General features: G+C 33.5%; 1 protein-coding gene across 3 annotated transcripts in view; it reads right to left on the reverse strand.

Annotated features, from left to right (window-relative positions):
* Positions 1-16,254, reverse strand: part of DIAPH2 (diaphanous related formin 2) — a 141,845-nt gene that overhangs the window by 61,293 nt on the left and 64,298 nt on the right. The window contains exons 21-25 of one of the 3 annotated variants that reach the window (XM_048959964.1): positions 15,472-15,573; positions 10,361-10,600; positions 6,108-6,237; positions 2,072-2,246; positions 256-289 (exon numbers count right to left, since the gene is read on the reverse strand). In XM_048959964.1, the coding sequence (XP_048815921.1) occupies positions 271-289; positions 2,072-2,246; positions 6,108-6,237; positions 10,361-10,600; positions 15,472-15,573 (666 nt within the window). In that variant the 3' untranslated portion in view covers positions 256-270. Of the gene's footprint in view, positions 1-255; positions 290-2,071; positions 2,247-6,107; positions 6,238-10,360; positions 10,601-15,471; positions 15,574-16,254 lie in introns of those variants that run through there. The other 2 variants (XM_048959961.1, XM_048959963.1) reach the window with 2 other exon arrangements.

The raw sequence follows: 16,254 nt of genomic DNA on the forward strand, positions 1-16,254 counted from the left end.
GTAAATAGCCTTCTTTCTTGGCAGGAAAAGAGAAGAGAAACTATGCCTTTAATTGTGGCACATTCATGCATTCTAGGACCCTGCTGAGACATTATTTATGTTCCAACACGTTGTGATTTTTCTTAGACACTCAAAGCAGTTAAGTGACGTCCTCAACTTCCTAATCTCAGTATGTGCTATCAAAAGCAATTCCTCAACATGCTGACAGAAACAGAAGAAAAATCACATATTGGTAACTAAAAGGTCACTTCCTTTCCCTCCTAATTCCTCTTAACTTCCAAGTTTTCCCCTATATAAAAAAAAAAAAAAAAATTAATGAGAGTGAAGAAAATTAAAATATTCACTAAGTAGAAACAAATTTGATCATCTGAAAGAACTGGAGATGATTTTCTGAAAAAGAAAAATTTGTCAGGTCATCTATTAAATACTAAAACATAAACCCTTGGGAAGAATCAGTTCATTTCTTAGTCTTACCTACTTTGTCAAGCCACCAAATTCATTGGTATGATAAAAGCTGTTAGACATCTAGTGCCTATCATAATTACCAGGAGCTGGTAATCTAGTTCTGACATCAATACACGCAGAGTGAAGCAAAGCTGCCTTGTTAACAGACCTTCAACAAATAATTTTCAAATATTTTTAGGATCTGCATATTCACTTCCATTTTTAAAAGCATATTTTATATCTATATGTATTTTAAACTGTCTTGCACTGTCAAACAGTTTCTTTACAAATTCACGTGATGAGGAACAGAAAACAAAGCGACTCTTTTTCATACTCAAATCACTTGAACTACACAAAAAATTTTTATAAGTATGGCTAACATACAAGCAGCAGAATGACAAACGATAAAGCACTTGCTTAACACAACAGAAAATATGCATATAACCTCTAATACAGACCTGCCATGCAGAAACTTAGTTTCCAAACACAGAGAAGTTAGGTCATAGAATGGCCTGAGTTGAAAAGCCCAGAGCCACATCCAGCCTGGCCTTGAATGCCTCCAGGGATGGGGCATCCACAACCTCCTTGAGCAACCTGTTTCCAGTGCCTCACCACCATCTGTGTGAAAAACTTCCTCCTAACATCTAACCTAAAGCTCCTGTCTCAGTTAAAAACCATTCCCCCTTGTCCTATCACTTGTACTCCCTCCTCCTGTTTTTGCGCTCTCTTCAAGTACTGGAAGTCAAACCACTTCATTACATACACCTCACCATCACATAAGTGTGATGAGTAGGTACTATTGGATCTAGATAGCTAGCCCTATTTTTGTTTTAATAGACATACACAGAAATCAAGTCTTATTTCACTGAAACAAGTCAGTCACGTGAATTATCCAAATTTCCACAAAAGCACAAGATGCCTGTCTTTGCCACATAACATACTCTAAATCCTTCCACAAGTACAGAAATATACATTACACAAAGTATTTTTCCTGAAATAAGTTCGCAGTTATACTTCTGCTTAGTTCTCTCACAAGTTTAGAGAATTTCTTACATTGGCAGTACACATTACTTTATAGACATCTAACAAATGACAAGAAGTGAAAATTTTGTAGTGAAAGCAGACAAAACAGACATGTTTTGTTGTTCTCCCTTAGATTTTACTTACCAATATTTAGGAACCCACAGAAACCAAACCACGCTTTATTAACATTAAAAAACATGCAAATACTTTTCTTCTAAAAGTGATCAGGCAAAAACAAACAACAAAATTGACAAAACTCACACTCTCCCCTTCAAAACAAGAAATCAGCGTATCTGGATTTAAAACCAGTACTCCTCTCAAGTCTGGTAACTGACCAAAATGACTTCAATACCATTAAATACTGATTTTTAAGAGAAAAAATTAGAACTATCTTTATGACATTATACCAAAGTTCCCATGAAGGAGTTATTTTCCTCCCTTCGAATGCTTTCAGTTGTGCAGTGAGAAAGAACAAATCATGAAATTAAGTCTCCTTAGTAGCCTTTTGTTTTCTTACATTTAGTCTATTCTGACATTTTTCTCTTCACTAGAATAAAAACAGAGGAGAATTAAAACTTGCTTTTAAATGTCATAAATACTTTACCAGATAAGCAGAACTCTGAAATCAGGTATAAAGACACGCAAAAAGGATATGCTCATCTTCTCTACAAACTTATCGTGCTCATCGTCTGTTTTAGGAAATCTCTTAATGTCATTTTCTATGCATTGGATCTGTTTGTTCATTGAGTCTAGGTTGCTCTTCAGAGTTTTGTCTGAAACTAAGAAAAATAGTTAATAAGTAAAAAGATTCCATATTACGGTAAGAAAGAAAGAGTATCAGAAGGGGAAACAACAACCATATAAATAGTCTGAAGAAGAATTAGTCCTTTAAGCAGACAATTGTTTCTGAAATTCTGCTTATAAAAAAACTCTACTGTTTATAAAAATAAGTGAAAATATCTTCTGTAATATACCAAATCTTCGTACCTAGGGTGGAAATGTCACCAGTCAATTCTACAATTAGTTCAAATGATTGATATTCTATCCAAATTTAGTGGTAAAAATTCTAATATTTCATTCTTTTAACTCTAATTCAAAGATTAGAACGTTGCTAAGGTTCAAAGAGATTTTACCTTATTAATGCTTGTACTTGCTTAAATGAATATCTTATTAATGCATGTACTTGGCTACAGAAATGACTTAAGAAACAGACGTTAAAAAGATCAAATTTGTTTATTTATTTAGGGAAATTAAACTGATTTCTATAAACCACAGTTTGTGAAACCCTCTGTTAACACCAAAGGTCGGTTTGAATAATTAAAGCCCCTGACAATTCAAAAAAAAAAAGGACTCACAGTATAGCACCAAAAGCTAAATAAAGGCTACACCAGAAAAACAGTGCTTTGTATGTAATATGCTATTCTACCACAAACTACTATTTGTATGCTTTGTATTAAACACTTTAACTGATTTAACTGGATGTCTACATTCTATTCCTTTCAATCGATTTTGGGCATCCTAAGTTCTGCTATTTATTTCATCTATTTATTTCAAAAACCTCATATTTCCCATTATCACTATTAGTCTGTAATCCAACTTTGCCTGGCTTGTTTGTATAATGTGATATTGATATACATATGTTGTAACTCATTGTCCAACAGCTATGGCACGTGATATACCATGGTGCACATGTGCAAAAATCACAGAGAGCAAGGAATGCAAAGTAAGAGGAGCAAAAAAACTGCTAACACAATCCGGGTTTAATCACCACTGCAGCTAACAACAAAACTCACTAGACAAGCACTAAACAGTCTGATCTAGCAGATTTCTTTATGGGCTCTCCAGTTCTGACAGGAGTTTGGTCTTTCCAATTTAGTCAAGTGCAAGCCATGCTTCCCTTTTTTTTTTTTTTTTTTGTACTGAGAAGTGTGCAAATTCAAGAACAGACAAAGAGGAAGAAATAGGTACTATTTTGTAGCTTTCACGCCAAAACTTCTTACTAATGGCTGGTATTAAGGAATTATTTGAGAAGCCACTTAAAGTGGTCTTCAAACTTTAATTAGTTTAACTACAGATATTCTTTAATGCTTTAATTTCTTTAGTAAGTAACAGTCCATGAGAGTAATCTAGTCTATTCTCTAATTTTGCCCCCGATAATTACTTTGAGAAGTAGAACCTGCCATACTAAGTAGTTTTTTTTAAACTAGAATTCAAACTGTAGCTTTAAAAAGTAGTTTCAAAGTCTAAACTGCCATGACTTTGCATATTATAAGATAACTGCCAAATAAATCCTGAAAACCCTAAGGGAAAATGTAGCCTATGTTCTAGCAGAGTGCAAGCCAATCCCAAATACCACTGAATCTCTAACAGAATCTTTTTCAGAAATTGTACCTTGGAACTACTACACAAAATCAATCTGTGAATTTTTTTTGCTTCTCCGTCTTCTTCACTGACATCTTGTCAATGAAGATGAATACTTCTGTTGAAAAGCTTTTAATTAGATGATGCCTAGGCTACCAGCAATATGGTAATACTATGTGCAAATACAGGAGCTTCTCTAGGGGAAAATGAGTCCTCCAGTACCCACATCCAGAAAAATACATTGAGAGATTTTCTGACATTTCATTATTGCAGTTTATGTGAATGAAAAGAATGACAGAAGTCACTATGCAGCGTAAGGCTGACTTTTGATTGTGATGCAAAGCGCCAGCTTTCAGATTCTGTTATGGAGAGAACAGTCACAGATGTAGGCATTAAATTTATCATGCCAGAAGGCATTGTCTGTTTCATATCCACTAACATGCCAGATTGGGCAAAATCTGTTTCAGCAATTTAAACTGTGCAAGGTAGAAAATACTGCAGATTTCTTTGTAAAGACTGTTTCTTCTACTGCAACAAACTATAAAACTTCCACTTGACAGAAAAATGACTACTACTTATGAGTATGTTTCAAATTCCTATATTTTAAAACAACAATGACACAGAATGTTTTAAAATGTTTTTCTCACTTTAAATTTATGACGAGATCTCACTGAAATACCTCATAGACTTTCAAAAAAAATTGTACTTTCATGCAGTATTTGTAATAGTATACCATGTAAAGTATATAAATGTTTGCAATCCACACTGCTTCTTATTGCTGATGTCCTTCCTAGTGATGTCACAATTGGCAGAAGCATGTTAGCAAATTAAAGAAAGATATTTCTGACGTCTACATGAAGAAGAAATGTGTGCTCCTGTTATTAGAACTACGCAGACATAACTCACCTCCCCCAAGGCCTCTTTCACTTGATTTTGCCTAGAATTCTCTGACATATTTTTTTGTTTTCCTTGTTCAAATGAATACTTTTTTTCCCCCACATGGTATACCTTGGTTTCAAGCAATGAATTCTGTACATCGTGTACTGGGAGAGCAAACAACTTCTGAAAGGAACTTTACTATCTGTATCAAATTCACTGTTAAGTTCTGCCCTTCGCTCGGAGCTTAGCTGTTTTCAGAAGTTCTACATAACTGCTGAGCTAACCGCCAAAAAAGTTGATATCAACATACTTTTTTTTTTTTTTTTTTTGCTTTATCTGAATTATCAAGATCTTTTTAAACATCAAGCAACACAAATTTTATTGTATATGCAGGGGGAAAAAAAAGCATGGAAACATAAAGTTAGCAAATTAACTGTAAAAAAGTATGACAAAGAATGACAGTGGTGGCTTAAATGCGGCTGGTATTTGAACCCATTTGACATAACAAATCAAAGCCATAGAATGGCTTGAGTTGGAAGGCAGCCATCCAGTTCCAACCCCCTGCTGCTCTGTCTGGTTGCCACTCACTGTATCAGATCACCAGGGCCCCATTCAACCTGGCCTTGACCACCTCCAGAGGAATGTTTGATGTAACAGTTACATTTCTAAGATAATCAAAACTCTACACTCGCTACCAAAGAAAATTCAAACCTTAATTACAATTTAGAAAACACGATAATTGTCCAAATTACATTAGTGTATATAATGTCAAAAGACTTTATGATTTAAGTAATTTTAATCTTTTCACAGCCAGGCAACCAGTGCACTGAGAAGCTCACTACATAATACATCAAAACTATGCAATAGTAAATGAAGTTTCCTAACATTTTCACTGAACAATACTCTGTCTGACCAAAAATGTAAGTAGCATTGTTGACTTGGTAGTATAATTGAACTGTACTTTTCACATGCCATCTGTGAACATTTCAAAGCATATTTATTTCCTCTCTATTGAATAAAAATCAAGTGTTAAAATGAGAAACATATTGTGCTTATACACACACAAAAAGAAGTGTTTACTCTCAAGCAACCAGGCACACACTAAAGACCTAACATAGTAAACTAATCATCATGATTACAATGCTTAAACAATTTCTGATATGCAATTTCATAATCTCTTCACTACCCTGTGTTATTCCCACAATCTATTTCAAAAGAAGAGAAGTTACTTTATTACAGGTTTTCCCCCCTCACTTTTTCTTAATAAACATCAGAACAGGAAAAATCCATGTGGATTATCAATGCTTACATGTTACATAATCCTGCAATCTAAAATGAAATGCTGCAAATATTTCATGTCAAACAGCTATTACCTCAAGGTGCTTTACCTACTTGCTTACCTTTACTTGCACTCTCAACATGCTGCAGTTCATCTGTGAATTTTAAGATATCTCGATAATTCTCCTCACACACTTCCGCCAGAAAGTGCAGTAAGGTTGTCTTCTGATCTGTTGATTTAGTATCTATAATCTGAGAAGTGAACACAGGAGAAAATAACAGGAAAAAAAATTACTATTTTTTTACCTGTTTTTTTTTTTTTTTTTTTTTATCTGCCAGATTCATTTTATTTAAATTCATTAGCAAAAAGTTAAGTAAATCAGTGGCCTGTGAATCTTGAGCAGCAAACTTCTGCACTTCTTTGTTGCAAAAGTGTAAAAGGAATTTAACCCCATGCTGCATGGCTTTTGTTCTTGGTATCAATTCTTAAACCCGAAGACAGTATGTGATTTTGGCAATGGCAGTTCAAAATGATGTGATAAAAGAACTAAAAGCCCTGAACAGAGATTAAATGGAGCAGCTTAGTTCATTCCTTCAATGCCCTCACTGCCAGATTTCTAAAGCAATGTGTCTTACATGCTGAATGTTTGGACACAGGGCTAAGGTATTTGCTCTTTTACCAGTCATGTTAAAGGAACTTCTTGTAAAACCACAATTTTTACAGAAGAAAAAAATGTAGAGAATAACACTTGATCATAACCTATGGATTCAAACTTGACTGGAATTTCTGACCAATTTAAAATGCACCCTACTGGAATGCCAAATGACAACAGTCAAGCAAAGATAATCCTAACTGCCAGCAAATTGAATTCCGTAAGTAGACTTTCATTTAAGAGAAGTTGCATGAGAATTATGTACATGATGAACCTAACTGCTGTTTTCACTCTCCTCTCAAGCGGACAGGCAATTCCAGGGGTCTCAGATAAACAAGTGCTCTCGATGGTGATATGACTCTGCTCCCCATTATCCTAAGGGCATTACCTGCTAGAATCAACCTAGGATTTTTAAAGTGAATTTAAAGCCATGTTTAGCTTATCCATTTTCATGCAGATATAAGGAATGAATGTATGAATTGATTGAAGAATCAGTGGAAGCAGATTATCTGTTATTTAAAGTTAGAGACAGTAGGTGCATGGAAGAGTGAGCTAAGCATACTTCACTTCTTACAGAGAAGTACTATTACAGATGTATTTGTAAAGACCTTTAAACCAAACATTATTAACTCATCTACCACAGTTCTTATACAAAAAACAAGCTACAACATACACAACAAATGAAATCAAGGATTTATTTAAGAAGTGTACATAAATGTGTATAAAATCTCTTATTTGTTTTCTCATTCTGTAAATCACTAGAAGTTCTAATTCTATAATCCTCATGACAGGCTTGCCATTGATGTTCAATTTAATACAGGCCTTTCAGCTTTAAGGATTACCCTGTTAAGAATAAATGACTACAGTCCAAAAACAGGCTTTTAAAAATATAAGGTATTTAGACAATTAAGAATGCAATTTAAATCATACTGAATCAGTGATTAAGGATTAAACAATGCTCAGTAATGGTATGTAGTTAAAAGGTTTTAATACGTTACGTATATGAAGGGTTTTTCAACTTTAAAAAAAGATAGATTTAGTGTCTCAACATCTGTATGATAGAAAGAAATTGCATTTCAATTTTTTTGTGAACAAGAACTATGGGATTTGCATTTTTTCATCGTTCTGACTACATTAAGTGGATGAAACATTTTTTCCCCTAAAAGGACAAAGTCGCTTTACCTGTGGACAACAAATGCAATAAATATTGTCACCATCAGTAACAGTCAAAAGTTAATATTAGCATTTGCTAAGTTGTTTAAAACATCTAGTAAACAATCATTCAGATCTTAAGCAGTGCCAATACATATAGCATTTGTAAAATATTAGCAATACATGTCACAGACTACAGGTATTCCAACTCTGTTTTTAAAGGAGACACTAACATAGATACTAAAATTTAAAAAAAATAACAATTTTGATCCTATGGCCTTTATCAGAGAGAGAACAAGGAAATGACACTTCTGATTAAGGAAGTCAGTAAATCAACATAGGTCTTAAGGAGTAGCTTCCTGCTGCATGTCAAAGCATGAATCTGAGTACTCAGTACTGAGATTCATTGTTTGGGAAGGGATTAAGACAAATAATACATGGAATTTGATACTTGCAAGCACAACCACTCAAAAAAGATAATGTCACAATAATAAAATTTCCCTTTTAATTTAGTACATTGATAAAGCATTTCAAATGTGTAAATGGTATCATAATCAGGTTCAAGTTTTTTTCTTTTGTGTGTGTGTTCAGGTAAATCTTTCTTTCACTCAAATTTCTATCTAGTTTGACTTCACAGACATGTGAGGGTTCCTGTCCTTGAAAAGACAGTTGCTACTGAGGTATGGTTAAAAATAGTGGCTGGATTTTTGTTTGTTTCTAACTACGACCAGATGGGTTTAAGATTTTAAGATGGTTTTAAGCTTTTCTTCATTACACTCTATGAACAATTGTTAATAAGATTTCCATAAATCAAATGACCAGCTCTGACTATTTTAAGAATATCTGAAAAAAATAAAATAGAAAAACCTAGATCAATACTTGCCATTTATTAGTTACTTTTTCTTTCGGATCATATACTAAAACACTACATCTACTAAACAATATTAATTCAAGAACAGCACAAAATTCTTACGGGTATCAGGTTTTGTTGACAAGTGAATTTATAAAGTTAGGGTACCTCATAATTAAAGCAAACTCTGCTTTCTACATGTATTTTATACACAGAAATGCGTACACACAGACACATGTTATTCCCTGCACAGAGCCCTGTTTAACTTCTGGTTTTAAAATAATAATTTACAGCTCTCTTAATACGGTTCCACAGACAAGCAGTACGTCCACTGAAGTGGACAAAGCCTGCTTAGTACTTATATGCACTGCACTGTATGTATTACAGAGAACGTTTTAAATATTTACTCTAAACCTCACTGGGAAAAATAAGTGTTTCTGTAGGAAGTATGTCCTGCAAACAAAAAAAAAATTAACAGATTCTATTTCTGAGGGCAAGACAAGTAGTCAACTTTTTTTTTTTAATCTCAGTTACTTTTAATGGAATTTAGCTGTAAGCACATATAGCTATACTTCAGCAATTACTCAGTTCAATAGAGAACAATTTGTAGGATCTACGTTAGCTGTGTCAACATCTGTAGAATATGCACTGAAAGCAATTCATAAGTCACCTGGAGTGCAAGAATACCTTCTTGAAGCTATGCTACACTCAAGTATCTCTCAAGATCACTCATTACTTCCCTTCCCCCTCGAGTAAAAAATATATTAAGAAACTGTTTAGTACTTGCAGATTAATTTCCCTTTAGATTCAAATGCTATGGGAAAAAAGGCAGTACTGGATTTATAAAAATACCTTAAATTTCGACACAGTTTAAAATATTCATTTATTAAAATGAAATTACTTCGCAGGTGAAGTTTTTTATTTTACCTAAAATTGGCAAAATCTGTTTATTAAACTATAGCAACAGAGTCTTTCTCTGCTATATGTCAGATCAGACTTGTGTATTTGAAACGTTGTTGTCCCCCAAGGTTACTACACTTAGAGGGACACATCAAACTTCTCCAGGGTCCCAAACAGCGGCTTGAATAATGGGCCCTCAGATTACACCACACACAAAAACATGGCAAAATGTTAACTTTTTTTACATCTGCTTACAGATGTTTCATCATTGCATTTCCAATAAGTGTTTCATGAACTGATATAATCAAGTTCAGAACAATGTCTTACACATATTTTACCATTTATAGCAGCACTTCTTTGAAGTCTTAAATTGGCATTGTATCATATTTTGAAACCACAAGCAAATTTTAACATAGAATAACAACATCCAACTTGAATTCCAAATACTTATTTCTTGCTTGATGGATAGTAGGATGGAAGACAGAAATAAGAGACAAGTAGCTAGAATATTTAAAATAAGTTCTGTGTGTATACTATTGAAAAGACGACAGACAAATTCAAATTAAAAAGGCGGTTCCACTTTTACATCCCAGAAACACTCATGTTTACAGCATAACTGTCTTAAATCACCAGTGCAGTGAGTAGGTCAGTTACAGCAGGAGACTATCCTAGATCATTTTATCCTATATTTTTGCATCCATTATTAAAAATAGGCATATGTAAGTGAACAATATTGATTGTTTTTCCCTTCTTAGGGCTGTTTCTAATGTACTAAGAGCTTCAAGAATTCACATTCAGCAGTATTATAGCTTCATCTTACCTTGCAAAGAAATGTGATGTTAAAACCAAGAGACTGTTCATTTCTGCTGCCAGTGTTCATATAGTTTCCAAGGAGCAACACTAACTCCAAAAGCTTACTAAAGCTTTCACTCTTCCTCAGCTCTTCACAAGCTAGTGTAACTGCCATAATGCCAGGCTTGATATTGTTTATATGGTCTTCAAATGAAAGTTTGAAAAGAATTGCACTGAGACGTGACCTCAACATTTTCACTGAACTCATCTACAAAACAAAAAATATTAAATCAGAACATAAAAGAACATAAGGTTACTTGTGTAAAATAGCTTATATTGAAAAGTACTGGACAGTCAATTGGAAGACTACACTTTCTGTATGTTTCCATTATTTACATTGTATTTTCCAAGAAACTGTACCTGCACATACTCACTGGCAACAAATACACAATATCAAAATCCCTCCACACAGCACAGTAAATGTAAGCCAGTTCCACCTCTTAACAAGAAGCTTGAAGATGCATATGCTAAACTTATTGTCACAGCTCCAGTGAAGTCACCATTAGAATATAAGCTTCTCAGTTATTTCCAAAATAGTACAACAATATCTCAAGTGTCTGTGCTAATACAAGCACAAATGTAAACATACAGACTGACTAAACTTGAGAACTGTATTTTTCATTTTCAGATTTTCTTACTGAGCTGATGCACAGTTCAAGTTACACACTGCCACAGGAGGAGCAGTGGGGGAGAAAAAAAGACGACAAATCATTAGGGACCCCCTCAGGGGTTCTCATCACATAAGATCACGAGTGTAAATACAACACTACCTGCATTTCAATCCAGTATGTTTCTGTCCTTTTAAACAAATTTTGTCAAACTCTTCCCTGAGATATTATCCTCTGCTTGCAAGAGTAGAATAACACTAATTCCTTCCTGACATAAATGACACTGTAGTAAAACTATGCCTGACACAGATGCTGAAAAGTATCTCAGATAGTAATTTGATTAGCCTAAATCCCCAAGACCAATTTCATTATTCTAAACACCAAAAATAAATCCTTCTCTTCCATATTTTCCACAAGTAATCAATATTTCCTTCTACTTAGCAATGGACTGTAATTGATAAAAGACATTTAGAAGATAAAGATAAATACTGAAAATTTTTAATCTACTTAAAAATTTTCATTTAAATGCAGGAATGATTACCTTCCAAATCTAAATCTTAATTTTAATTAGCAGAATACAGAAAGATTTCTCCCCCATTGCATTCACTATCAGTGGTGTTCCTGAAGGAGTTTGTGCCCCTGAAAGAAAAGCTTGGTTATGTGACAAAATCACACATCACGGCTATCAAAACAAGGATTTCTATGTGCTGTTGTCTCTGTTGCGCAAACCTTTACCACAGCTCCTTGAGGAACCAAGATTTTTTTGTGAGGAAAAGAAATTAAGTGGAAGTGTTTCAATATAAGCAGCATTTCTTCTTTCCTTCCCAGATTTTAAATACATCTCCATTATCAGAAGTGTTTATTTGAGCCCATGCAAGTCATACATTCAGCCTTGAGACAGTTTCCTAAGCATCTTGTATTTTAAAAACATTATAATAAAAACTTCTGCCTTGAAAACGATCTACCTTCACTGAGATGCAGTAACCAAAGTCACAATTAATCACTTAATCTGCTTTAACCTTCAATCTGCAATTTTTATTCAAAATGAGACTTAAATTGTCAAAAGCTTTAGATCATAAAAACAGTGTGTTTTTTTGTTTGCTCTTTTTTGTTTTGTTTTGGTTTTTTGTTTGTTTGTTTTGTTTTTACTAAACTAGATGGTAAAATAGAATATGCCAATAAGCTTTGGGAAACTTAATCTCCTCATAAAGCAAGCATCCCCATTTTCGTTTAGCAAATTCTTCTACTTACATTCCAGCAAATACTGAAAAACTTCTCTAAGTTTTCCTCAAACGAACAAATCACAAAGAAACAATCCTGAAAATATGGATATTTTTATGATTTTGCCAACACGTTTCAGTGGAAAAAAAAATAATCTTTTAGATTCGATCCAATAGAAGACAAGTCAGATAAATGCAAGATGCCACGTTTCTAAGATAACCAACAGGATACAGTCAACTCAGTGACTTTCCTCTAGATACATAATTTTCTGGGAAAGTCTGCTGGCAGAATTGCAGTGAATCATCGCAATAAGAAACAAATCATACTATCAGATAGAAACAATGAGAAAGCACTAAGTACTAATTTTGTTGGATGCTCGATTAAAAAAATTAAACTACTCAACAACTGCAAAAACCCCAAGGCCATTATCTCAGATCAAGTGGCTTTCAGCTATCTATCTGCAAAACAAAATGACAAATTCTTACTCAGGTAAGAAGTGTACTCAGAACATCTATTTTCTACATATACTTAATATATACTACTTGGATCCTGGCAACTTCATTAATTTCTATATCAAGACAAAGCAAGAGAACAAGTTGTTCTAACATATGGTCTTCTGAATTAGAAGTAGAAAAAAAACTTCTAAATAAGTGCATAAAAAGTCTCCGAGTGTTCTCATACACTCAATTATTATTATTTACATTTGATAACATAAAACTGAAAAGGGTTTTGCATTGTCATTTATATGTATTGTGCAGCTGTCTATTTTCCTTTTTTACTTTTTCCATGTCCCTATTAACATTAACCCACAGCATCTGTTCTTCTGCCTATAGCTGCTCAACTGCCATTTGGAACTTCTCTAAAGAAAAAAAGAGAGAAAATGGAAACAGAGGATTCTTGAAGGCGGATTGTGAGAGAGAAGAAACAGGAGATGAGATGGTGCTCAGGAACCTCTGACTGTATGTAAGGAAAGCAAATTTAACAGCAAAGGTGGGTAAACACTCAGCACAGCCGCGGCAGTAATTTACTATTATATATTAGATAGCATAATGATGGGAGGAAGCAGATGTACAGCATTCCACGCCAAAAATATCTCTATGTAAAAGCTAAAGAGAAAAACACAGTTAAACTGAATAAAAGAGAAAGGTTGAAGCTGAAGTAACAAGGAGGGTATGATGTTTATAAATAGAAATATACAGCAAAAGGAGGGATCAAGTTGGGAGAATTCAGTTATAAAGATCAAGGCTGCTGCAGTAAGAAACTGAGACGAGTGAAAACGAGAAATGTCTATAGTAATGCTTTAAGTCAAGATCATTAAACACAATTTTCTGAATTTATTTAGTAAAACAGTTAAATTAGTGGAATTCATAGAGAGTCATCTACCTCTACCTTGTGGGCTTTCATCCTGTATTTTCCTTAAGCATTTTAGATATTCTCCTTGTACAAAATCTATGCAATGCACAACTCGGTTCAGCCTATTATTTTTTATTTTTTTTATTTTTGTTAATTACATGCAAGGGCAAAGTAAGATAATATTCATTTTTTGCAGTCACTCCCTCTTAAGATCTGCTTTTTGCCATTTTGAAAGTAGGCACAATGCAGACAGTAGACAGTGCAATTGTTCTGACCTGTGTTCCTTCCCAGAGAACAGGAGCCCCTTCTGTTTTAGGGATTAAAGTACTACTGTCATTTCACCACAGTTTTAGTCAATAACGTCTGTTAAATGACAGGAGATAAAGTATTCCTCCAGAGGTTTTAAAAGCCCATATACTTATATTCAAAAAAAATTATAATAAATATAAAAAATAAAACTGTTCCCCAAACATGTTTTTTTTTTTTCAGAAGCAGGAGGAAATTTCATAGAATATAAACATATTCATACCAAACACATTCTACTAAATTTCTTTATCCTTGTCCTCAAATGTTTTAAATTATTTATGAATGACAAAGTTTTAAAAATCAATAGCCTTGAATTTTTCAAAAGAACTCATTAATACCTTTCATTTTTTAATTTCTCTAAAAAAAAAAAAAAAAAAAAATCTAATTAGGTCATGTCATGTTCCCTGCATCCAAACAAATCATACCAAAGACACTTCTGAAGCTAACTTCAGAAGTATCAGCTATTTCATTCCCTTCTTTTAAGGACCTCTGTTTCAATATATTTTACTTTATAGGACACCGAGCTGATCGTCCTTAATGTAATCTTTTAGAATAACAAAACTGGAGTGAAACGATCAACTAATTTGTTAAGTCCATATAATATCTTTGGAAGACCAACAGCAAAAAGAGTCTTTCAAGTCCTAGCTTAGTACTCACTTACAAACAATTACCTACCAACAAGTATTCAGTAATTTATGCAGTCTTTCAAGACCTATTTAATACTTGGTATCACACAATCATGTACCAGCACATATTTGGTAGTTTATGCAAATTGGATAATTTTATTCAGAGACTGGTTCTAGTCATTATAATATCTTATATTTCAATTTTTGTAATAGATATATGCACTGAACAAATAGAAAAAGCAACAGAATGATCTTCAGTTTCAATTATGATAAAAATTTATGCTTCTAGAGCCATTTCAGGAATTCATATGTGTATATATACACGCAGTACGTATTTACGTATAGTATGCATATATATGTATATTCGTCATAAAAATATCCTGAAGTGGTAGTTACCCACACATAACACTGAGTTCAACTCTTGAAAAAGCTTTCTGTTTAGCAAAATAAGATTATAATATATAATATAACTTCTCACACCAAGAAATCTTTCCTCCCCTTAACAGTTATGTATGTATACTCTTATATTATGGGCATATTATCTCTTTTATCTCAGTTTTTTTTTTTATCTTTTTTATCTCAGTTTTCAATACAGCAAAATAAATTTACCAAAGTTGTCAGTGCCATGGAGTAAATGGAACTTTTATGAACACTCAAAGTTCACCTTCTTAAACAGTTAGGAAGAACACTCCAAATTCAATAGACACAAAAGCCTTTCACACAAAACACTGTATAAGAATAAGACAAAAGACTTGGTATGGCAGAAATAGCTGTTCCTCTCCATTATGTGCTATACTTCCTACCAAAAAAAAAACCCAGTATTTGTATTTTAAATTGTTGCTGATCAATAAGTATTGTGCACGAGGAAAATGTTGATATAACACTAACCAAAATACTTTAAACCTCCTTTTTGCATCTACTTGATACAATAATTCTCTCCAGTTAATTAGTGCAGTAATACATACCACGATTATAAATTGTTCTGACTCAGCAAGATCATTATATTCATCCTTCAATGCAGCTAAGGCATTAATTTCTTCCTGTTCAGGAAGATTCTTCATTACAGCCTAAAACAAAAATACATTATATTAAACTTGGTATAATGAATGAGCTATGATCTTCAAACAACACGCTAAAAATAACATAACATAGAAATGCACAAGAAAATTATTCTTTTATTTACATAGCTTAGACGCTATATAAACTTAAAATCAAACCAATAATTAATACATACCTCTGTTACTGTCTTCAATTTGAAGAACACCCTCTCAGTATTAAAAAGGTACAGAAAAAATTCTCAGCTACTGTCAAACTCTGAAGAATTATTCTTTACCTGCCAACCTTTTTGCCCTCACAATTTACTCATTGCCCTCATATACTGCTCATTAAACATCAAGCAAGAAAAAAGCATCAAGCTACACATAACCACGTAAAAACAATCTTTAATTCTTATTCAAAATACCCGCCCACAATAAAAAAGGACATTCTCAAGATTGGACAAATATTCTGGCAGGTGAAATCAGCTTTCAACATTTTTGAAGACATGAACTCAGCAGAGTCCATATTCCTCAAAATCACGTAACAAAACAGACTTAACTCCTGTGTCCCACCCATCTCGGTCCTCAAAGATAGGAGAGGAAAGGAGTGGGTCCTAGTTCTGACCGCATTCTAGTCCTTAGAACATTTGAAAATGAATTCTGAGAGGATGTGCTCCATTGCACTTCCAAGGTTTGAAGTCAGATCACTGT

Source organism: Lagopus muta, chromosome 13, assembly GCF_023343835.1.
Source record: "Lagopus muta isolate bLagMut1 chromosome 13, bLagMut1 primary, whole genome shotgun sequence".
NCBI lineage: Eukaryota > Metazoa > Chordata > Aves > Galliformes > Phasianidae > Lagopus > Lagopus muta.